This window comes from Salminus brasiliensis, chromosome 22 (genome assembly GCF_030463535.1).
Source record: "Salminus brasiliensis chromosome 22, fSalBra1.hap2, whole genome shotgun sequence".
NCBI lineage: Eukaryota > Metazoa > Chordata > Actinopteri > Characiformes > Bryconidae > Salminus > Salminus brasiliensis.
Window position 1 is genome coordinate 21029891 of NC_132899.1, and position 25857 is coordinate 21055747.

Below are 25857 nucleotides of genomic sequence, written 5' to 3' on the forward strand. Positions count from 1 at the left end.
TGGAAAATGGGAAAATATAACGATTTCCCAAGGTAAGCGATCCGAGGCCCAGAGCATCTTCAAAACATTGGAGAGTGGTGGAGTCTTTCCGGAATGCAGTGGTTTATCTCCAAAAGTGGTCCAGGGAAGGACAACTGGTAACTTGCCTGTTTTGACAGGACTTTACTCTGGGGCTACTTCCTAATGGTTTATGCAATGGGATTAACAACCAAATAGTAAACCTATGGTTCAAGAGGCTATTTCAAGCTTACATTTCTGTTTGGGGCCACTTAACACAGAGGTCTTTTGGAGTTAAAACCTTGACAGGTGAGAGCTGTTTTGGCAGCACAAGGGCGAAGCTACACAATCTTAGGCAGGTGGTTTTAACGGTATGACTGATTAGTGCAATTTGTAAGACCACAAGTATTATGTAGATAAGTGTGTTGTCAGCTGTATGCAGCAGACTGGGGTTTGACTCCATGCACTGGCAAGAACACATTAAGCAATGCCAAATATGAGTCATTGGGGAGGCCTCTATTGCTAACACTATGGCTTTGTAACTTGATTAAAACTTTAGACAGGAGTGTCTGTTGGGTTTATTTTATCTACAGCAGGGCATCAATGTCTGAGATCACATAAAAAATATTTGTTTTTAACATGGAAATGAATAACAGCATGGAAAAATGGAAACATATTTTATATGAAAAAAAATATATATATATAAATATAGGTTTAAGATGGTCAACCTTAAACAATTTTGGAACATGACCATGCCATAGTCTTATCTCATCTACAGAAGCCCTTGTTCAGACAACTCTCAGGCAGATCTAATCTACTCATCACAGGCTTTTGCACAAACCTGTGGAGTCTATGTCATCTCAACTGCACACTCTCATTAAAGCAAAAATGCCAAAAAATACTGGTTCTAAGAAACTCAATTCAAGTTTTTTAATAATCAAAGTCTACTTCCACTCAAATTGCCATGCTGAGTATATCATTTCTACTGTTTTCTGTTAGTTTTGAGAACAAATGAGAACAAATCCAAAATAGAAGCATCTTTCCAGTGGTCTCAGACTCAGACTGGGCCTGTATGCATGGCTTGATGTATGGCTGTGTTGCCTGATGTGCTAATGGCATTGTAATTCTGGCACTGTCACTTTATGGTCAATGTTTGGAAAGTGAAGATGGAAAAAGCAGTCTATCTGGACCCTACACTTGAGATCGTACAGTCAGATGGATTTACTCTAAAATATTCTGTTTGTTATTTTTGGGCAATGGAATTCAGGAATGAGGGAAAAGGACCAAAGTTGCTTGCTTTTAAACGGCTCTGTGTGTGTGTTAGATTTACTCGGAGAGAAAACTATATGGCAGCTTTTAAAGAAAAGACACCAGCATCGTCACTTAAGATTTACGAGACGACTAAAAAGGCATTACTTTTTTCATACCTGCCAAAACAGCCATATGCATACGTAAATGTATAGCTATATACAAAGACAACCTTTGGCCAGTGGTTGGTCATAAACCAGTCACTGACTATGAACAGTGACGAAGACGAGAAAAGAGCTCTAGCTCTTTCCTTCTCTTGCGGTTAAAGAGACCGTTCCATCATCTGGGTACTTTCTGGTGCTTGGAGCTGAATAGGACTTACTGTTCATCACAATATATTACAGGCCCATCTGTAGGGGCTGTGGGAGGTATCAGCTGATCTGGAAGGGATTTCTCTGGATTCTTCTCAATGTGGTAGTGATTTGAATGGGAATTCCACTGATTCTTGCCACTAAATGTCCGCATAAGTTAACCATTAAAATGTATACAAAGTCTTTCAGAGCGGTTTGATGCAAATGCCTCATTCTAGGGAATCAGAATTGGTCACAGTGGGGGTGATAGGAACCAGACGTCTGAAGAGTTTTATACCATTAAAAGCTAGAACACTGAAAGGAATCGCATGACATTTGTATTGTGGTCAAAAATATCCTGCCAGATGTCTAAAACATTGCTTTATGAATATTGTATTTTTTTGGCACTAAACATATACACAGATCAGCCATAACATTAATACTACCCACCCAATACTGAGTACGGCCCACCTCTAAAGGTGCCCTGTAGTATCTGGCACCAAGAAGTTAGCAGCAGATCCTTTAAGTCCTGTAATTTGTGAGGTGGGTTGTCCATGGACCACATCAATGAGCTTTAGGTGCCCATGACCCTGTCACAGGTTTATCGGTTGAAGTGGTTTCTTGAACCACTTTTGGTAGGTACTGACCACTGCATACCACTGCAAGACCTGCCTGATGTTTTGGAGATGTTCTGACCCAATCACAGTTTGGCCCTTTTCGAAGTTCCTCTTTTTCCTACTTTTAACGGGAAAACATCACCTTCAAGACCTGGCTGTTCTCTTGCTGCCACCCCTTGGCAGATGCCACTGTAGATGAAGATAATCAAAGTCTTCACCTGTCAGTGGTACTAATGTTATGGCTGATCAGTGTATATTTAAAAGGCATTCACGACTGAAAGGTCATTGCAAGGCGGTTTAAGGCATACTGGCAAATACTGACAAAAATGTTTGGAATTTGTATAAAACTCAGAAGACACTTCAAGGTTCACTGGACATTTTGGATAACAGACATTGGGACCTCTGGTTCTTATCCCCAGGAATCTGACTCTGTAAGTTTTCCTACAGCTAAACATCTGACACCAAACCACTATGAATGACTGTGTTTATCTCTCAACAGCTAAATTATGCAGAAATATTTAAAAACCTGGTGCAATTCCTCTTAAAGTGAGTCGGTAAGACTCTTCTTCTGTAGTCATTCTTCATGCAGAAAGAGAGTCCTTCAGAGATGCCAGAGAGATGGCTCTCTTGCCATACTGTACATATTATGTGTCATTATGAGCAGCACCTGATGGCTTTAACAGACGTCTTCTTTGCTTTGCGCAACCAATGGTTGTTTAATATGCCGTTCTGCTCTTCTTTTTCCCACATCACTGCAGAACAAACGCCGCAGTGGTTTGTGCTGGTCTCTGATCCAGGGGAGTTACTGTAGTAGAGCAGTATCAGTGGAAGAAATTTGGAATTGTTTTGAATTGGGCCAAGAGGCCCTGGGAGCAGGAGGTTGGGCAGGAGGTGGAGGGGTAGTGGTGGTGGTGGAGTTGAGTCCAGACAGAGCAGAGCAGAGAGCGAGAGAGAGTGAGAGAGAGTAAGAGAGAGTTTAAGGGCAGCTGGATCTCTCTCTGCCGCTCAGGTTAATCCACCACAGCAGTGTGCTCAGGCAGGGATGAGGGAGCGAGAGGAGTTGAAGAAAGCCATCGAGCAGACGGACCGGCTAATGTCCCGCGTCCGCCAGCTGGAGGGGGAGAACGCAGAGCTGTGCAAGGAGAAGAATGAGGCTTTCGTTAGGATGCGTGCCGTAAGTCTGCTGGGACTCTTCCAATGGAATTTGTTGCTAGTTGATGTTTAGTCACTTCAGGCATTTGACGTTGCAGGGTGATGGTCTTGTTGCAGCTTATTGGGGCTGTAGAGATGTCACTTTCTGTTCTCTGAGAGGAGCATTTCCAGCAGGTAGTCAAATACCATCATAGTGAGAGCCATGCAGAAAGTGCATATGGTCCAGTGATGCCTGATGCCTGATGGATGTTAATGGTCCAAGAGGGTTCTTTGAAGAGATGCCACTGAACACCCGCATTTGGTTCCCTGAATTTCCTGGGAATAAATCTGTCAGCGAGATGAAGAATGGCAGAAAGAAAAAAAAGAAAGAAAAAGAAAAATTCTTTGAAAATGATATTTCTTTATACACTGCATGGACAAAAGTATTGGGACACCTGCTCATTCATTGTTTCTTCTAAATATATTTTTGAGTAACTGTCTCTACTGTTCAGGGAAAGCTTTCTACTAGATTTTGGAGCATTACTGTGAGGATTTGACTGCATTGAGTGACAACAGCGTTAGTGAGGTGAGGTCAGGGTGTTGGATCCCACTTCATTCCCAACTCATCCTAATAAGTATCGGATGGTGTACCATCATTCCAGAGAATCATGCTGGGGGGGGGTTCACACCCCTCTAGCCCTTGCCTGGCACAAGGCATGGTGCCAATAGGTTCAGAATTCATTTATTAGAAGGGGTGTCCACAAACATTTGAATAGGTTTTAGAATCATACATACATGACAAGAACCACTTAGGATCCTTTATTAAGATTGCATGGTGGTCCTGTCTGACAGCCACGTCCTTCTCCAAGTGTGGAGCTGTGGAAGGAAGATGAGTGGCGTGGCTACTCACTTCTGGAACTTACTGCTGACTTACTGCTCTTGCCTCGCCTCATTGCTCTAAAATATGGCAGGCAGGGATGGAGAAAGGGGGTCTGTATGTGGGAGAGAGGCAGGCCGAGCAGACCTGCCAGCATTAGTAGGAATGGCACAGCGGAGTTAGGCCAATACAGTTGATTATTTTTGCTGCTGATTGCATTAGCAGATTCTCCAGGCTAGCTCTGACTCCCATTTCAATTCAGACATTCAGCTTTCTGCCTGCTCTTTTGTTTCTCTGTGGGAAGTTATACTGCAGCCCTTGTTTATTTACAGGTTTATTAAGCTGCATTCTACTTAGTATTGTTTCATGTTGGCAAAAGGCAGGTTTGTAGGGCTGTAGGGCATTAGACAAGGACACAAAAGCCCAGCTTTTGTCTCAATAACGCTGAATGCTCTAATGAACTGAAAGTGCAAGGCATTTTTGCTGTATCTAGGACATTGTGTCAAATTCGGAGTTCTGTCAGTCGGTACACGCCTACGGATTCCAGAAAAAAAGAAAAACAGCTCTTAGAATTCAGGCAACATCAGTTTCCTTCCAGTTTCCTACATCCCACTGAAATCTGAATACAAACAAATCCCTAAACATTCAGCCCCACGCTTCAGATGCACTTATCAGCTGGCTTTTTCTCCTCATGGAGTGGAATGGAGAAGAGCTGAGGCCTGAAATCTCTTTCTCCCCCTGGTTTACTGTGCCTTTTATTGCCGGTCATTAGATTTTATACGAAACTCCGGGTGCAAGCAATCTAGTGAACTGAGCAACTTTAGGATCTAGCATTTGTTCACAATGAAGGCTGTCAGGCGTGCAGCTACCTCAAGAAGCTGAATGGCAGCTACATCCAGTACATCCAGTAAAAATCTGAGCCATTATCTGAGCCAGTTTGCTCACTTTTTATGGATGAGCAGATGGTTCATCCGAGCCCATCAGAACATTGCAGTTTGAGGGCAAACCTGTGAGGAACAAATGACATCCAAATAATGTGTATGAAGCATTTTATGACTCAGGCAAAGTATTTGACCTAATGTCAGGTTCCACTGGCTGACTTTAATGTTTTCCATTGTGCTCGGAAAAAAGATCTGCTCTTCCCCGTCTTCTTCTGCTTTGTTCTTCGTTATGCTCTGTGGTTTCTGTGGGGTTTCTCGGTTGTTTCCTGGAGAAAGCTCTCTATTCAGTCATTAAGAGGATCAGTGCCTAGAACTTAACTGGCTATGATTCATTAACCCCCTGCTAGGTCAGTGTGCAGCTGAGGAAGATGATTATTAGTCTACCATTAGTCTGCCCATATAAATGGGGCATCATGCTCAGCAGCAGACTGGTCATGACACTGAGGCAGTTTTTAAGTGGCTTTTTAATGTTTTATTGTCACTAAAATGTTTCCTACTCTTAGGAAAGCAAGGTTAAAATGTAAGCTCTGACATCCTCATAGTAGCTTCTGTTTCTATTTAAGCTTCATCTCTACATTTTAGAGTACAAGTACAAGGCTATAAGGCTCAAGTATAGAGAAAAGAGTCTTGACAAATAGCAAGCTCCTCTAATGGGGTACAAAACCGTTTGAAGGAAAATGCAGCGACAGCTCTGTTTACCCTTCAATAACTGATAATGTGAAATAAAACTTTTCCAGAAACAACCAGATGCCCTACTTAAGCATGTGGAAAAACTTTAAGGTCTGGGCTGGCTTTGGAGTTGCTGGGGCCCAAGGCAAGATTTGAGAATAAGGACCACCTCCTCTTCCAGAGTCAGCAGGAGGGAGTGGGATATACACATTGTGCCCCCTGTATATTTCTACAACCAGGTTTTCATTAGGCTGTAAATGCTCATTATCAGTCATTAAGTAATCACTTATAGGCCAAGAAGCCATTAACACCCATAAACTTAATGAAAGCAGAGTAATCCAGGCTAAAATCCTAGCATGTTCTCTTTTAAAGCTGAAAATAAACAGCACTGAAAATGCACTCTAAGCAGAAAGAAAGATCAAGCCATTTCCAAGAATGTTCTCAAAAGTTGAAAAATCAGTTCCAAACATTTGCCACAAGACTCCACAAAGAGTCCCTTGAGCTCAGGAAACAGCTGTTCCATACCAAAATATAGCCTGTGCTGTAAAATGAAACCATGTACCACTTTCACTGTTTCCATGATAAGTTCTCCTACAAGACACTTAGGTCCCAGTTTATGGTTTAGCTAAAACACACTTAGTACATTTTACAATTAACACCTGTCCACTCATCTGTCCACATTCCCTACAGATCATCAGAAAATCACCTTAAAAGCTGGTATCTCAATTAGCTTGAAAAATTAATCCCTACAAAATATTTCAGTTTTGTTGATTTCTATTTTTAGCATATCCACCTTTTTAGGACTACTTGTGCAGTTTACCCTACTCCCACCCTATATCTGTTAAATGATTGGCTGCTTGCATGTCACTCATAGGATGCTTCATTATCAAGGGATATAAATTTGTGGGTTGCTGGTGGTTTGCATTCAATGCGTTTGAGTAAAACTATCAAACCTCCTATTAAATAATGTTCTTATGTCACTGTGTGGAGCTTGGAGGTGGAGGTGGACATAACTGCAGGTGTTTATTAAAAGTAAAACAAAACCAAGCAAACAGAACACAAATAAATAACAAACAAGGGAACAAACCAAACACTGAAACTAACAGCAGAAACTGAACAGAACAGGCCAAGCTAAAACACCATAAACTGCCATAAACACATAACGGCATGTTCACCAACAAGACCAGACAAAGGAAGGCTAAAACAAAGGGGTACTTATACACAGGTACAAACGAGGAACACCTGGGACTAACAAGGGGGCGTGGCTAGGGAGAGACACAGGTGGGAACACTAATGAACAGGAGGGGCTAGAGCAGACATGAAACAAACAGAGCCATGTGCTTTCTAGCACATGGTGACACAAAACAGGGGCAGGGATGACAGAACAGGACATCGTTATTGTTTTATTATCCAGGCCTACCTTAAATTAGCATTATTTTAATATAATTAAACGTAAAAATATTAATATTGAAGATTTGATCATGCAATAATACACATGTGATTGTGCTACATCATGAGATAGTTGGCTGTGCTGTGCTATTACTTATGGGGATAACAGTTCCGATAGTCCTGATATTCGATTGTCAGACAGCGAAGCCACAAAATCAATTTAAATACTGAGGGTCATACAGCTCTCTGTTCTCCACCTCATGGATTAGCTTCTCCTAATGGCTTTGAAAGTGGGGTTAATTATACAAGGTATAGGAAGGCCTGAAGAAATGAATTTAATGGAAGAACACTTAGGGCCTGTTTACACCTGGCATTAACATGCGGTTTGTATCTGGATCTGTCTTCTTTCACCAGATTCTGTTAACACTTATTATTAAAATGCGTCCCCAGCTGACCAGATGTGATCCGATTTTACTTTCCAACATAAAAAAGCACACCAACACCTACATCATTTATATTCTACTTCCTGTAAAAACAACAGTTTCTCAACAAAATTGAGTGTCAACAGTTTAGAGGAACCGTGGAGGTTCTATAAAGCAGTCTAACAAAACAGGGTTCTCACGTTCCTGTAATGGCTCCGATCCAATCACAATCTTTTGGGGGGTGCTTATAAGTGAAAACCGAAAGTGACTCGATGATCAGAAGAGCATGTTAATGCCAGGTGTAAACAAGCCCTGGGTTTTTATGGTATGATCTACTCTGAACATACAGGATCAGACACAGTAAAGCTCAGCAGTGGGATAGAACTACTGTAATGGCTGCTTCACTGCGCCAGATTCCCTATTAGGTAGGGGATAAAGGCCACACCTCAGGAAACGGGTGAAATCCCATGTTCCTATGCATGTTAGTATTTGAAAGCTCAGCTGGTAAGCCCCAGATTGAGTCCACACAAAGCCTAATATCAGCATAAACCTGTTCTCTCTGATTCCGGAAAAACATCTTGAGGCCTTAGTTGAACCTCTAACCTTTACCTTTATGATGTCTGCTGTCTATAATGTCTGCTACAGGCCAGAGGAAGCAATTTCAAATCTAATTTCAAGTTACCTTAGAACATCCGCTGTGCTTTGATAACTCGCCAAAGGTTGGAAGAGGACTGTGACACAGACCCCATCTACAAATATCAAAACTTTACCCTTTATCTGGAGACATACATCATTCGTAGGGACTTCCCCTGATGCTTTCATCCTCTTCTCTCTATCCCATAAACAACTCACACTTGTCTACAAGTGGAACAGGGTGATCCAGTAACATTCAAGTGTGGATTATGTTAAAAACACACACACACAAAGTCAAATGGAATGGTCAAATTCATGAGAATGAGAGACGTTATTATTCATGGCCATCAGCCATAATAAAAATACCAGAGGTTGAAGGCCGTTATTTGGGTTGCCAATGAGCAGCCACTGTCTGAGCGCGCCTTTGTTGTCTGTGTGGTGTTTGTGGGTGTAATACTCTGTTTCATGAAGAGCTCCCGACATTATTGAAGAGGGGAGTAAAATAGATGCCATTGTTTGAGGCTGAAACACTCAAAAGATGGACTTACGCCCTCTCTTAGTGTGGGTTTTTATGACACTGATTATTTTGCCCCGCATAAAGCGGCTCAGTGCCTGCTCCGGTTCACTAAAGCAGAGTCAGGTTACAGTGGAAGAGCCCCATGCCTGGATGCTTTATCACTTGCTCAGATTTTTATCAGGATGGCTCTGTGGTGTAGACCTGCTGCTTGGTTCATAAAGCCCATTGATGTTGGCTGGCTCAAAAGATGAGATGTGTTGTGTTTTGTCTGGTAATTCAGACAAGAGCTCACATTCAAAATCATGTTCAATATCCTTTTTGTTCTGCAGGCAGGGATGAATAGCATGGCATTTTTTTTTACAGTCTGACGTAGACATGCACTGTAAGTCTTAACAGGAGTAAGAGAGAGATTCAGTGAGAGACACTTTGGGCCCTTCGAGGCCAATTCATTTGCGTGGACACTGGCCGTATTTATTACATTTTTCATTCCTTGAACATTTTGATAACCCTGTAGCTTTTACTGTTGAGGAAAAAAGCTGAACCGAACATCCAGTGGGAAGCTGGAGCTAAAATAGCGGTTTGCTTTGAGGACGTTTTTCTCGCTTCTCTCTCTAAAACAAGGCGTGGACAGGCGGGCAGTGGAGAGAGGAGAAAGACGGAGAGATATCACCTGGAGTTTTAGGAGAACTGTCGAGGGGAGGGCTGAGAAAGACAGAAGTGAAGGAATCCAAACAAAAGGTGTGTGAAGATACCTGAGCGTGGTGCGCGAAGACTAACCCTACAGGAGGGACGGATTACCGCTGCAACCAAAGTGTCTGTGGTGTTTGTGGGAGGATGGACGGTGTTTGTGAGGGGGTGGACGGTGTTTGTGGGAGGGTGGACGGTGTTTATGAAGGGGTGGACAGTGTTTTGGGGAGCCGCTCAGAGGTGCTGTGTGTCACCCGCCGGAGGTGCTGCTGCCACTCCCTCTCGGATGACTCGGAAGAAGCCTGTGAAGAGGAACTGGATTGGGATACGTTTAGTACAACCATACAGCATCGCCAGGTGTGTGTGTGTATGTATGAGGGAGAGAGAGAGAGATAGAGATAGAGAAAGAGTGCAGTAGTGCACTATGAGTTTTTGGGTAAAGAAGCTGTAGTTTCATGGCTTGGGCTACAGTTGTGTGCAAAAGTTTGGACATCCCTGGTTAAACATAACACGTTTTGCTAAATTTCTAAATGTAAATGTAAGTTAAAAATCCTCTACAGGGAGGATTCACTTCTGCACATTTTAATGCACAATGCACATTATATATTGTTTAATTTTCTTTTACATTAGAAAACTAAATACTGCAGTTATATGCATGTTAAATACCCATTTCACATTTTTTTATATGAACTTTAAGCAAAATGTGCTGGAAACGCCATATTTACCTTCTTCTTGTGTGAGGCTCTTCTTGTGTGAACTTCATTATAACAGTGTGTTTCACTCTAAGGGTGCTGGATTATGTAACACTGCTTTAGTATTTGTGTTAGCTGATAGGTCATGTTGGAGTAAAGCAGCTTTACCAGGGAATGGAAAATGGCCAAGAATGGACACGGACAGGCATCAGAGCAGAACATGCACTTTAAAGGAAAAAGTGGTAAATCGGTTAGATGACAGGTTTGCAAAAGCCCACTGGCCACATATTTCTGAGATGATGACAGTGGCTTAAATACGAGCTCATTGCATTATTAGGAACCAATCTGAAGCCTGACCGGACTGAGGCAAGTGGCTGGATTTTGGGCCGTGTCTTTGATAAAGTACTTTTAGTACGTTTTGTTAGTGTCCTCTCCAGCTTCTGCTTCATGAGTGCGAGTGAGGACACAGAGCCCAGCTGTGGATTTTGGTACCGGTTGTTATTTTCGATTTGGATCATGGATTCATTTTAGGAAGCAGTTTGACATTTGGAGTGTCTGAAGAAGGTGCCTGGATGGTTATCTGATTCAACATCTCTGTAAAAGTGGCTTAGGTTTATTGTGCCCAGTCTCATTGTGTCCTGCATCATGGCGGTGAGTAGGGAGCTCAAGAATGAAAATTTCTGGGTTTTAAAATGTTTAATTTTAGTTGTGCTACTGAGCTCACGTTGTGTTACATGGGTTTCTTTTCTTTCTGTTTGGGCAGATTTCTAACGTACCCTCACATTCTCCTCTTTCTTCTCCTCCTCCTCCTCCTCCTCGGCAGGAGCAGGAGAGCCTGCAGCAGGCAGAGCAGCGGTGTGTGCAGCTGGCTCAGTCCAGGCGGGAGCTAGAGGTGCAGGTGGTTGGGTTGGAGGAGCGTCTGGAGCAGGAGGAGGGAGCCGCCGCCCAGCTGGCGTCCCAGCGCCAGAGACTGGAGGTTGAGTGCTGCGACCTGCGCCGTGACCTGGAGGAGCTGGAGAACACACTGACAGCCGTGGAGAGGGACAAACAGGTGAGGGAGGAGTGCACACACACTCATGTCTCTCCAGACATCAAAAGACTCAGGCTGGCTTACAGTACAGTTCAGTAGAATGCATTTTGTTCCTAACTAGCCTCTGAATGAGAATACTAAATAGCTCATGGTAGATGCTGGATAATAATCTTTAAAAGTAATAATTCAAGGAGATCCCTGAGTAGCGCTATAGCATGGGGGGGGTATTATAAAAGAGCTTGTAATGCATTTATTGATTCATAACAAACCAATTGTTTTTAACAGGCTGCTCATTATTGCTTTATTTAGTAATAATTAGGCTTAATTTACCCCATCTTAGGTATAAATATTAACAGGATCTATGTGTCTAGGAATTCATTAATAAGCAGAGCTAACTAGTGAAGTATTTTGTAGTCATTTCTAAATGGTAGTACATTAATAAGCATATCATGAGCACATTATAACGCCTCCCCCTACACAGCGCAACCACATCCTGGAGTTTAAAGGGTTAATATTGTGTTGCATATTGTATTATATTGCAGCAGTGACTTTTTAAGCATAAAAAATTTAATCGACTTGACAGGATTTTTCCTCTACTAAGAGCAGATTTAAGAGTTTTATTCTAGTGCTTTTTCATCCATGCTTTCAGTTAAAGCTTAGTTACTTTTAATGCTATTTCTCCCACAGATCTGCATTCTTACTCTTGTCATCCTCTAATGAGTTTTCACTGTATTGCAGTGAGTGATCAGATTACTCTCTCTGCATTACGCCGATTCTGTTAACCTTCTTAGAAATGACTTATGAGCCGCACTGTCTGCTGTTTCAGTGCAGGCTGCTTTCAGAACACTGGATGTGTGAGCAATAAATGATTGACTGCCTAGCACAGACTAATATCCAACATACAGACATTCAGAGGTTTTGAGAGGTGTAGTCTCTGCCAGAATGTACAGTTCCTAACAGTGATCTGAACGCAAGACCCAACTTGTACTAGCCAATTTGTTCACACTTTAAGTGGGGCCTGTTTGTAGACCTCCTGTTGCATTAGCACGGATGTGAACAGCTTCAGTTTGACACCATAACGAGCCGTGGCGGATTTGTCCGTCTTCAGGTATGATTCAGGCCATGATTTCGCAAAGACCCAAAAGATATTCGCACTGTAGTACTGTACTTTTTTTGATATCCTCTGCTCTGAATCAGGTTTGTTCTGTACCTCTGTACCTTTGGACTTGAGTGTGCAGCTAAATTGTGGCCTTAGCTGCACCACGAAACGCCTCATATTTTAACCTGCCAATTATGCTTTACTCACCTTTTTATGTTCACTTTTATTTTTTTGCGTCTTCTCTAATCTGTTTACTTAAATACAGATGGTAACCAAATAGTTGCGTGGTTACACATGGCAGCGCGATGAGTTCTACCTATAAAAGTCAGAAAATGCTTTGAGGTCAGAGGAGAGTGAAGCGACAGTAGTGATTTCAGGATGAAAGTGCTCATATAGCCCCTCCACCCATCCATAAGCACTTCTGGTTTACATCTGTTTCTCAAAGACTCGGCAGGTCCGCACACCTTCACACACACACACACATGCACACACAGACGTTTGTTTTATACCTTGTCAGGGTATGGGGCCATATGTACAGTCTTTGCAGAAAGCCCCTAGTTCTGAGAAATTCCTGGATTGTCTTGTTGCACAGGTCGTTTAGGTCTATCTTCAAATGTTCTATGATGTTTAGGTCAGGGGACTTATCCTCTCTTCCACTTCAGCCTTTTAACCTCTTAAACTCCTCAGATTCACTGGTGGTCCTGTTTTTTCCCCCACTGTGAGAACTTAAGAACAGCTCAGCCAGTTTTCATGGCTTTGCATGCAGTTACTGATTAGTAATCCTTAGGGTGTAATAAACGTCGTGGAGCATAAGGGGTTAAGAGATAACTCGACATTTGCATCCAAGATCAGCTGGGATTTCGTGAAATCCATGTTTATCTCCACACCTACAATGTTGACAATGCCACTGGTGGCAACACAAGCCCAAAGCATGATAGATTCACCCACATGCTTCACAGTTGACAAGGTGTTCTGATCGTGGCCAAATTGTTCCAGGTCAGTCCTCGGCTCTTGTTTTCTGAATGTATCTGACTTGTTGTCTAGATGTTCTGTAGCATACCTTAAACTTTGGGTTTTGTTAGAAGGTCACAGGTTAGTTTTGTTCCGGGTTATTCCATGAAGACTGTTTGTTTAAGCAACAGTGATTTGCCTGTCAGCCTGCGAGCAGTTCTTCCAGATCTCACTTTGACCTCCACAGTTCCCCTGAACTGACATTGCTTAATAACATTCCACACTGTAGAAAATGCAAGCTGAAAACATTTGGCTTCATCTTCTTATAGATGCCCACCTGCCTTGTGGGCATCGATTACTTTCATTCTCAGATCTTTACACAGTTGTTTAGAGGAGCCCAGGTCTGATGAGTGCTAGGATGAAGCAATAATTTATAAAAGATATTTGAGCTGACAGTTCCTAATTACAAAAGGTGACTTGCCTCAGGCCTGATTTGACAATGTATTATGTAATATGCGGTTTGTTCACAAACTGCATGTGCAGTCATATATATGCATACATGCATGCACATATAACCATATAAGCCTGTCCTTTCAGGAGAGCCACCATAATGGGTATCAGTTATATAATGTATTGAGTTGTAATATTGTAATATTCATTCTACTCTCTCTCTCTCTCTCTCTCTCTCTCTCTCTCTCTCTCTCTCTCTCTCTCTCTCTCTCTCTCTCTCTCTCTCTCTCTCTCTAGTCATCAGATTGTACTTTAAGGAGGCTCTCAGAGGAGCTCTCCCAGAAAGAGGTGCTGGTACAGAAGTTCCAGAAAGAGAAGGAGCACTTGGTAGAGCTCAGCCAGGTAAGCGTATATACACACAGCTGTGTGCTTTAGTAGTTTATAGTTATTACTGTCATTTTTAGACACGTATGTAATTGCATACTTAATTACATGGTTAAAAATTCTGCTCTGTAACTTACAAAATATTGCCTGTCACAGGAATTCATGCGATTGTGATATGGTATGATAATCAATATGACAATGCCTCTCAGATTTTCTCAGATCCTAGCCTCGTTCAGATTTCCTCCCCTCGGTCTGCTTTATGTTTTTGGGCAGTAGTGTACGCCCTGGTCACTGATTGGATGCAGAGACACGTGCAACACTGAGATGTAGCTTCATGCTCCAGTGTCAAGGTCGCTCCAGTGGGATGGTAAATATCATAGCAGTTTACAGGCTGTTGTGTTGCGCGGACCCGGCCCATCTGGAAGATGAGTTGACGGTTGTTAAAATTTAACATCACGTCTTCTTGGCAGAAGACTGGCTTCATTCTGTTTCCTTGAGAGGAATTCTACATGGCCCAGGCCTCTGACTTCATTACATTAAAAAACATTTTGTCATCAGTTTTAAGAATTTGGTGACCTGCAGCCTTAGCATTAGCAAGAGAGGTCAATTTGACATTTTATAGCTGTGGTCATCAGCCCACCACCCTCTAATCAGGTTTTTTTTAGAGGGCATATAGCCTCTGAGGTGGACTGCAAGGGAGCTGAACTTATCACGAAGCTGAAACTACAGGAAGAGGGTGGATGACCAGTATTTATTATTGTTGATATTTTGTTCATCATTTAATGATAATGGATAAACCAAAGCTTGAATGAAAACAGGGCATTTGGAACGTCCCTTCATTCTTAAGGAGCTTGTCAGGAGACTCTTATCCAGAGAGACTCCCTGTGTAATTAGGAACAAGAAGGATAATGAACTTTCCCAATAGTGTGATTGCTGTGTTGTACCCCAATCTGCCATGTAGAGAGCTGCAGTGTTACCCACTGTGCTCTACCTACCCTAAAACAATAACCTTTTGCCCCTACTCTCAGAAAAAAAAGTGCCTGACATGCTCTGCCTACTACGACTCCCTTTTGTGCCCTGCAAAGGCCTGCAAGTGTGTCGTACAGTAATGCATGCCAGATGTTGAACAGTAGCGGCAGCATTTGCCAGGTAATCTCTGCCTGTGATTCAGGATCTGTGGCATTGCCCTTCTTTCTGCTCATTGAGCATGCCTGTAACGCGATAGGTCCCTGATTGCAAGGGCAATGAGATGGATAATTTAGTCACATCAATCGACCTATCAAAGTTTTCCATCCCTTATAAAAAAGGGCCCTGTCTAAACAAAGGGTGGAATTTAGTTAGTGTGAGGGTTTGTTTGGGTCAGATGTTCTGAATAAGAGTTGGAATTGGCATTAAAGGATTGCATTTGATTAAGCCATCAAACTGCAGACTTCCTCTGACAAACTCTGGCTGAAGTAAATGAACACATCCCAGCTGTGGATCAAAGAAATCCAGGCAGAGTCACAGCTGAGGATTTAGGGCTGTATCTGTTCTCCAGATCCACAAGCTGTGTTTTATCATTCCAGCAAGCCATCGAGGACTTGCAGTGTGAGGAGGAGAAGGTGAACCTCCTGACCAAAGAGAAAGCCAAGCTGCAGGTGCACGTGGAAGAGGTGACTACTGCACATTTCTAAGACCTTAGCCAATGTGAAATACCATCATCGGTAATCAAGTGCAATTATTTTATTGTGTCTTTTTTGTCTTGTGTTTCTTTATAAATAGTGATTGTGGTATGTAAAGCCTCAAAATCTAACTAATTAGGCAATAATTGACTGTTTAGGACTGGATAAGATACACCTTGTCATCTTGTCACCTTGTCAAGACTTGTCATCTGATGAAACTTCGAGAGCTTAATGCATTCTTTAAGTCTTTAAGCCTTGTGCTAATATAAACCCCTCAAGGAACCTGTAAGAGAAGTAGGCTGAGGATCTGGAAATGAAGCTAAGTGATGTCTACACAGCACAGGAAGACTATAAGGTGCTTCCTGCTTTCAATTTCCACACATTTACAGTGACTGAAACATCAGTAAAGAAGGTCAGTAAAAGGAAACCGTGGAAGTCAAGGCAAAAGGACCAAGAACACTTTCTGCTCATATGCTGACAAGAAAGGGAAAGCACCCCTCTCATCCAATTTGACAGCATAAGAAGAAGGTTTGACTAAACAGAATTGGTGCACCGCTCTACTGTGCAGCATTGCTTGGAGAAGTATCATGGTATGCATGGACGAATCATCAGAAGGAAACCACATTGACTTCATCATAAAGTCATTATCTAGAAGCATCTAGATACATTAGTGCTGTTGACTGATGAAGTTAAAATTGAACTCATTAAATACAATCACCAAAGGCCTTAGCTTAGCCGCCGTGCTTTCAAACCACACGTGTGACCCCACTGTCCGCCTGCTCTGTCCAGTTGTTCGGAGGCTGTAATGAGCATATGAGTCACTGGTTTCTCACAGCGGCGTCTGAAATACCATATCTCGCTTCTAATGATCATAAACAATTGTGTCATTTTTCCCGGTCACTCTTCCCAGTCTCCTTGTGTATTGTGTTGTTGCATTCTGAGCACAGGGGGACCTGAATGTATGCAGGAGTTGCATAGTACTGGTTAGAGTTGTCAGTGCTGATGTGTGGGCTTGTGGTGTGCCTCAGTTGGAGTACCAGCTGGAACAGGAGAGGAAGCAGTGCAGTGAGCTGGAGAGGAACAGGAAGAGGCTGGAGGGAGACAGTAAGAACACCATGGAGAACCTGAGCGAACTTGGCAAGATGAGGGCGAGCCTGGAAGAGCTCATCAAGAAGTGAGTGAACCGAACAGCCTGATTTTCCTCACCTAGACTGTGACAGCATGGAATGAGAATGTGTACATTACAGACAAAGTACTTCAGAAGCTGATTTGTGAAGCACACTTAAATGGTCCATTGTAGGCTGTATAGATCAGTCCTATTATCTAATCAACAAGAGGAGCTTAAATCAGGAGTACAGGCAGATGAAAAAGTTAGTACAGCCCATTAAAACCTTTCAACATGTTTAAACATATGGACATTTGAAAGAAAATCAAACATGTGTGGTCTCTTTCTGATGATCAATGTTGTACTTTTACATGACCTGTGGCAAGGCAAAAGCTGTGGCAAGGTAAAAGGCTGAAGCTGACCAGGCCATGTGGGCAGTTGGCTGCTTTCTGACTGTTTTAAGACCTTGTAAGATTCCCTCTCAAATTAATATGCATCTACAACTTTCTTTCTCAAGGGCTTCAGAGATCTTTTTGGATCTTGCCATGGTAATAACACACACTTCAACACTTCACTACAACAATCAGGAGCAAACCAAACTAAATGTCTGAGGTTTAAATAAGACAGGCTCCTCCAAAATCCTCTCTAATGTTTTAATCATTGCAGCTGATGTGGTGCACCTGATTCTAATTGTAGGCATTTGAAGTAGGAATAAATGTGGGGTGTCCTCCATGTTTTCCTTACAAGAATATGTAATTTCTATTCATTACATTTTACAAATGATTTTAAAAGACATTTGATGATTTTTATTCAGTTTGATGTTTTTAATTATTTTAGCTCCACCTCTCATTGTTGTTAAAATCATTGTTTAAAAAATCTGTATGTTAAAGATATTAAAAAGGCAAAGGTTTTCATTTTCACATGGCTATATTTGCTGAGGGAAAACATAGCATAACATGAGGCCTCCAGGACCAGCATTGGGAACCTCAGCTACATATTCGCATCTTGTCGCTAACTGTCATTCTTTTAACATTGCCTTAATTTGTGAACACTCACTGTAATAGAGTTGCACAGTACATCATGTGTATGTTTTTTGACAGTTCCAATAGTGATATTAGATATGAGACCTCCACTTTTTGTAGTGGCATCATGACCAATTATTTTGTAATGTACAGATTACAGAACATGTTTTGAGTTATCTTTAAGTTAAAAGTTTATACATTATACATTGAGCCCCAAAAAACATTAGTACATGGGCTGCAATTGAGATTGCTTAAATATTTAGTAAAGGTTTTAGTCTATGTATTAGAACTCACCCTATCATATTCTCAGACTCCTGACCACAGAGGGTTGTAGTGTTGACAGGATTAAAACTTATGATCTCCTATCTCTTAACAAGCAGGCAGTTAGACCACTGACCACTCTATAGCTGTAAAACCCTCAACATATCTGTCGGAGAAAAAGCAGAAAGGTCATTTTAGTCAGAACTTTTTTAATGCAGTGTCATTTTACAGCTCTTAAATGGTGCAACAGTCTAACTGCCTGCTCATTAAGTGTGAAGGGATCATAAGTTTAAATCCCAGCAAGGGCTCAGTGCCCTTAGTAGTCGGGGGACAGCATGTAATAGGGTACGTTCTAACCAACAGATGTGAATAAGCAGTAAACAGACTAAGAGGGAAAGATGCAGAACCCAAACAATGTGAGTTAGGAGAACGTTTGACTAAGTTTAGTTATCTCAAAAAAAAAAATCGCTCTGTAATTAGTTACTGCAAGTTGAAATTTTCTACAGTGCACAACTGCCCAGTCTGACTGAAAATTACCAATGTACAAAACTAATGAAATTAAGAGTTAGGAGAACTTTTCACTGAAATAAGAAGAGAACTGTAGGGCCCTTAAGTTGAGTTAACTCCATGACAAATGGTGTTGCAGATCCGTTACGTTGCCTAAAGTTTGGAGAAGCATTTTGTGTGTAAACAGATGGTGAAAGTAAATGTCCGGGTTCTCCAGAAAAACAGATGTTTGGGTGCCTTATAGAGGCTATAACATGATATCTACTTGGAGCCGAATTATCTCAGCTTTGATGAGTTAAAGGCCTTCAGGCTCTCTGAGCTGTTCAGGCTTGTTAGTGTGAGCTTACCATAGCAGACCAACAGACTTATTATATGTTCTACGTAATATAATATAATATCCTTAAGCATGCCAAGGTCTACAGTAAAATATATACTGGTTGCTATGGATTTTTCTTTTATGCATGGTACAGTTTTTATATTGGCAGTAATATTTTTTAAAGGGTACAGCAGAAACGGGCATTCACAAAAACAATGTCATAACATAGCAGATGCTTGAGAACATTTTTGTACCAGTTTCCTTGACGTGGAATATTTGACTGACATTTTAATAATCTTGGGGGTTCCTTTCTCAGACATGGTGTGCAAATCATAACCAGCACATCTGCTAAATTAGCCCTGTCACATCTCTGCCTATCTCTCTCTCATTCCCTCCCTCTCTCCCTCTCTCTTTGTGTCCTGTCAGGAAAGATGTGGAGATAAGTGCCACCAGCAGCCGGCTGGAGGCCGAGGAGACTTTGAGTGCAGGGCTGCAGAAGAAGAATAAGGAGTTGCAGGTGAGGCCTGTGGGGGGAGAGAGGGAGCATTCCTGTCTTTCAGCACCGCTGAGGGCCTGAACCCTGATTTGTGAGCCTGCTCTGAGATGGCAAAAACATCCCTTAGAACATACGAACCGATAACGATCCCTCTGATGTAAAACTCCAAATTGGAATGTAAGATATGTTCTGTGTGACTCTACTAGACACTTTTCAGGTACGGACTTAGGAAAATAGACAGGTACAAGATGTATTTCACAATCGAGAAAGTAGTAGATCATGCCTCGGGTATGTAAAAGGTGGTAAAGGCTATGTTACTTTAACCCCTGTCACTCAGGCTTCGTGACACGCCTTTTCCTTTCTTTACAAATCTTGTAACCTTATAACAGTCAGAATTATGTCATGAGACAAACAGGCCCATGTGTTTTCTGTTTCATTTTACTTGGGTTTTACAGGTTTTACTTGGGCTTCAATAAATCTTCTAATACATTTAGTTGGACGTTACCAGCAAAGGAACTACAGTCACACGGTTAGCTGCCAATTCCTTAGATATAAGCATCAGTATGAATGCATTTACAGACAAGGCTTGCAAGGAATTTGCAATCTAACCTATTAGTGGGAGCACGTTATTTAAAGACTGTCATAGCACATGAATGTATTTAAGAAGCAATGCTTGAGTATTTATTCACAGTTCATGCCAGTGAATGACAGTTCATTGACAGTGCAAGTGTCCTTAAAATACAGTGATGGACATATAACGCTGTAATGAGAGAGTAATGTAGCTCATAAAGCAAAGGTCTACTAAAGAACACCATATATCAATTTTATAAAATATTTTGATGTCCTCAAACCACACTGATTTTTTACACAGTTAAATTATATAGCGGTCCCCCACCCCCTTTTTTTCTCCCATTTTGGTGCTGCCAGTTAACCCCTTAAACAGCCTATGGCTTTCACAGCTGAAGAAAAGCACCGGGTCCCCAGTTCTACCGCACCAGCTAACAGACACCTGTGCTAGCCAACATCACTTTAAGAGTGATAAGGGGAGATAGCGCCATCTACCCACCCAGAGAGCGTGCAGGCAGTACTTTCCTGTTCTTCATCCTAACCCAAACTTCAAGACTGTTGAGAAGGTTTCAACAATTTTAACAGTTTGAACACCTGTAGATGACCTACAGCTGGCTAAAGTACACCATTCAAATTAAGTGAGAGCCATGGAAATGATGGTTCATAACAGTGTTATAAATAAAACAAACAAGACATCTAATGTTATCTTACAAATGGTGACATAAGCGATTCATAAAAACCCCTATTGTTGCTTTGGTGTTTATGCATGTGTTATATGTCCCTATGTAGGCAACCTTCAAACAAAGTGTTAAGTATTTTATCAGGATGTCATATAGGGCTTATAGAGCTGAACACTGTGGTTAAAACACAGAATGGGAACTTGGGTATGGCTTTGCATTAAAAAAGCTGATACCTGATCTACTAAAATATGCCTGGATCAGCCCCAGATAGTGATAGTGAGATTTGCAGTATAGAGTTATGGACTCACAACTAAGTACAGTTTTGATGCTGAGCCTTACAATTGTAATGCATCTTCAGTCATTCCAGGTCATTTTTGCTCATTTATACTTTGTGAGTATTGCAATGCATTGGATTTTGGATTTCTACGCTCTTCTGAACTTCTAGTTGTATCAGAGGATTAAACAAAACAGATAAGACAAAACACAGCATTTGAGAAAGTCAGAATCAAGGGGAGGTGTGAGGAAGGATGCAGTACAGTACTCCCTGATAAGGGAGTTTCTCTGTAGCTCCAGATGCATTGCCTTTAAGGCTGTGAGGAGAAAACAGAGGCTCTTTGTCTGTGACAAGCAGAGCTGAAACGGGATCCGAGTGTCAGCAAAGGTGGACGTGTTTTCACGTTTAGTCCAGGCATTATCTATATTACACAATGCTGGCTTTATGGACCACTCTTCATTAATCACAGCTTAGGTAGACCTGGAAGGCACAAAAGCTAAGCTGGTTTGACAAGAGCCCCACCGCCTTGTTATTTTAGTGGATCGGCTGATCCGACTTGTTCAGGTGGAGTTTTTTGTTGGAGCGTCAATAAGATTTATTTCAGCTGGACTGTGTGCTGAGCAAGTGTCCCCTGTAAAACATTGACTACTGACACCGCCTCAATGTCAAGTTAGCATTTGACAAATACACTTTACAAAATATAGCCCAGGCCTTCAGGCACAGTCTTATGCTCAAAATAATAAAGTATCTTTACTTTATTAAAGTATGTTTATTTGTCCCAAAAGATGAACATAGAATAGATTTTACATTTACTATGTAAAAGATCCTACATTTTACTCTACTGCTTTCTCTGGCTTTTGTCATTATTACTTGTTAAGAAGTGGGAGAACACTGAAGGTATATATAAGGAATAATATACTTTCAAACTGAGGCAAGCCAGTCATGGTGGACCCAATCCAAATGCCTGGAGTTTTCCAATCATAGCACACAAGAGTAACAGAAGCCCTGCTGCGTTCTGATGTATGACATTTTTTTAATAAACTGAAATGTCTCTTTTCTTTTTGTATTTTTCACAAATTTTGTATTAAATTTAAAAGTAAATTGTATTATTCAGGTTCTCAACCACCAACTAGGGCTCCTCCTATCACATGATGCCACCAGTGCAAGGAGGGTGAAGACTGGCATTTGCTTCTTCCTGACCTTCTTTCTGTACCGTTATCTCATGATCTTATAGTTCTTGTGATCTCAAGATAACAAATTGTTTATTTCAGATCACAAAAGCTTTTGTTATCCTGACAAAGAAATGTGTTATCTTGAGATCACGATACAGTAAAAAAATATAACGTAACTAATCTAACTAACTAAGTAACCTCTCTAAACTGCCCTATTGGACAGCCTAATGCATTTAGAGGAGAATGTAGCAGTTGCCGTTGGTGTAGTGCGTAACAACACTGCCGTACCTGTGGCCAGGGTTAAATTCTGTCCAGACAAGAACAGGCAGTACACCAATAGGACTCCTTGAGCAAGACTCCTAACACTACTTTGGCCTATCTGTGTAACATAACTCAAAAAGTGTAAAAAATGTAAATTATTGTAAATTCTGTTCAGCTTGCTGGGTTGAGTGATGGGGTTACAGAGGGCAATCTATACAAACCAAGGTTCCCTTATTTTGAAACTGGATTTCAGCATGTGTGTAGCTACACATGGCTCTTAATGGAAAATCACAATCATTTAGCAATAATGAGTAAAGAGTCCTAGATTATGCAACAATAATTATAAAATCTGTATTTGAATAATTCTGTGCACATAAAAGCAAGTAAATAATGTAAATAGGGTGCCTTTACCTTTACATTTACATCACTACAGGATTTGTGCATCACTGGATGCACATGTTGCCAGTGTCTGTCTTTCATTTGACTTCTTTTGGAAAGAACTGTGTTTAGGTAGCACATATTCCCCCACACAAAGTAAATGAACACATTTAAACGTGAATTGAGTAAATTACTATATTAAGTACTATATTTGGCAGTGATTTTTCCCCCTGGGTCATATGCAAGCAAACATATATTTTTCTCTGGGTTTTTGTTTTCCCCATCACACATTTTTAACATCCAGGGCTTCACTAGAGATTTGAAGTCCAAATGTCTTTGTCTACAATGTGTCTAGAAAATATTAATATATGTCCAATTTCCTCCCATTTTGGACTTTGCCTGATTGGAGGAAAATCCTCTGTCATCAGGCAGTAAAAGTTGCAGCTTGTGCAAGAGCCATGGTTCTGTGCTCCACATGCAGGCGCATACTTGATGGTTATGAGTACAAAGACAGCAAGAGGAGGGTTTTTGGGGGGGTTGGGGGGTAAGGTACACTAAGGTCAAAGCCAATGAAGATTGATGGCCCTGTGTGAATGAAACATGTTTGATGCAGGCTCAGGTCTGACTTGTCTCGCTGCCAAATGTGTTTGCAATCTGATGGTTTCGGCCTTTTTCTTACAGCGCTACTGCCTACACTATTGAATATCCCTTGGACACAACGGGCAGTTCCACATATGCTCTCAATTTATAGCCTATGATGATGGGCTGAAACTGCTGAGATGTTAAAACCATAAGAATGTGTAATTATGTTGACTGAGGGTAGAGACTTCTAAACAATTGATTAATTACAGGCCTTTAATTCATACCGTGGCGGCATGATTTCCAACATAATAGCGAGCGCTGCACTGAAGGACTGAGATAAGTACCTGCAATCAGTCCTTTAGAAACTACGTGCTTACCTTCAGTTTTTCGGAGAGCTTGTGTTCAGTGAGCTGCTTTGCTAAGGAGCCTGAAAGGGGGTGTGGAGTTTCTTGCAGTGAGGCGAGGGGAGCTGCTGAGTGTGTGTGTGTGTGTGTGTGTAAGTCAGTTTGACTCTGTCTGACTGCTGCTTGGCCATGGCTGTGCTCTCTGCTGAGGTCCTGCGCTGGCATGTGAGTTTCTGCCCTGCTTACCTTGGTTTGTGTTAATGTGCTGTGAAATACTTATCCTTTTATGAATGTGTTCAGCTTGTGTTGCTGAAGTCTGTCTTTTGCATGGATTTACAGACATTTATTTTGGCTTCAGATCAGTTATAATTTTGGAAGTGAGCCAGACATTTGGAGTGTGACTGCCTGGATGACTTGATTTTGGGTTTTGGGTTGCATGTTTGTGTGTGTGAGTGTGTGTGTTGGTGTGTATAGGAATGCATGTGAGTGTTGCTGATTGACATTTATCATACTCCTGGAGTTGTCAGGATGCATGTTGTGGGACATCCTGCAGCTATATGTGGCTTGTCAGAGATACTTCCTGAAGAGACACAACAAGATACTACAGGAGATAGTGTTGCCTCAAGACATAACATAGGAAGCTAATTCGTGCCCATACTATCATAAATTTTAATCACGGGCTGCATTTACCCCACAAGCGTAGCTCAAAGACTGTAAGCTTTATTGTGCGTAACAATTTTTTCCCAGTGTTAAGAATCAGTGTTGCATCAGGTCTGCCCAAGTTCAATCACAGGCTAGCTATAAATTATAATTTTTTTTTTTACTATGGTAAATGTTAAGCTACTTAGAGAAGAGTTGGCCCATGCTTTTCTGTTGAGCTTAATATATACTTTTCCACTTCACCTTGAGCAGATGTGAAGTGCTGCATAAAAGTCTTTGGCACTTGAGATTATTGTATTTAAATGGCTCATTTTTATTGACTGTATAAAATTAGTTGCATAAAAACACTACTATTAGAATGAGTCTAAAAAGCAATAATACGAAAAGTAGTGATCATGTGATCATGTCTGCAAGTGCGATCACTTAACAATTTCCAAACCTTTCCATAAGGCAGCCCAGTATTGTTTGTAGTTGTTAATACCTAGTTTGGTTCTTCAGTGTTTTTAAAAGTAGAATCACCAAAATCTAACCATGATCAAACCTTGGTTGGCTTTAAATATATTAAATATTATTAAGTATATTAAATCAGTTTTCAAGATAGTCATGTTACTTTGTTTGTACACTGTTTGTACTTTTCAGAAGTTGTATGTTGTACAAAGGTTTTTAACTGACTGTTTAGGTCTGTTTAGTCTAGGACTTTTGCACAGTACTTTATATTGCAGCTTTTTTGCTTGTAGCTCTCAAGTAAACACTTAAAATCATCTACCTTTTGCACAGCTGGTGCAACCTGCCCCAGGTTTTGCATTTTGAAGAATAAAAGTAAACATTTAGCAAAGACTTTCTGAATAAAATGGTGACGGACGATGCAAAATGCAATGTCTGCCATGTGGGTTTGGCTTCAAATGGGTAGAACCGAGCCACAAGCCTTAAAGACTTAACCCAGTGTATTTACTTTGTGATATTTTCACACAGAACTGCAGCGTGTCTCATCTGCTAGCTGTGCTCTCTTTTCCTCTGTGGTTATACACTGTATGATTATGCTGCCATTGAGTTTGGCGACCTTATCTCGCAACTGGATACAATTACTATGGATATGAAGTGAAAAGAAAGCTTTTCTTTTTCCCCCTAGAATGAAAACCAAGAGCTGAAAGGGGAAATGGCAGGAGTATTTTTAGTGACTGGACAAAAAACAAAAAACATTATTTAATTTGAGGTAATACGTTTGAAGATGAATAGAATATTGTATTATATATATTAGTCAATTTTAACACAGATACAGTACAATTGTACAATTGTACAGTACAATTAATCTAATAAAACCATTGAATATGAGGAGCCATTATTGACTTTGAGTCATGGTATAGATAATAACAGTGGGCGAACAAATTCCTCCTCTAAATTGCTACCTGGGTTAAAAGCCACCGGCATGCAGGACTAACAGCAGGAAGAATTCTGCACCACAGCCTTTATATAGCAAACCATTCAAA

At 41.2% G+C, this 25857-nt stretch overlaps 1 protein-coding gene across 1 annotated transcript in view; it reads left to right on the forward strand.

The window, feature by feature from the left end:
- Positions 1 to 3254: 3254 nt before the first annotated feature.
- LOC140544423 (putative uncharacterized protein MYH16) overlaps positions 3255 to 25857 on the forward strand; it is a 50075-nt gene continuing 27472 nt past the window's right edge. Inside the window, exons 1-6 of the mRNA XM_072667945.1 lie at positions 3255 to 3386; positions 10994 to 11221; positions 13998 to 14102; positions 15650 to 15736; positions 16774 to 16919; positions 19383 to 19473. Of these exons, the coding sequence (XP_072524046.1) occupies positions 3255 to 3386; positions 10994 to 11221; positions 13998 to 14102; positions 15650 to 15736; positions 16774 to 16919; positions 19383 to 19473 (789 nt within the window). The remainder of the gene's footprint in view (positions 3387 to 10993; positions 11222 to 13997; positions 14103 to 15649; positions 15737 to 16773; positions 16920 to 19382; positions 19474 to 25857) is intronic.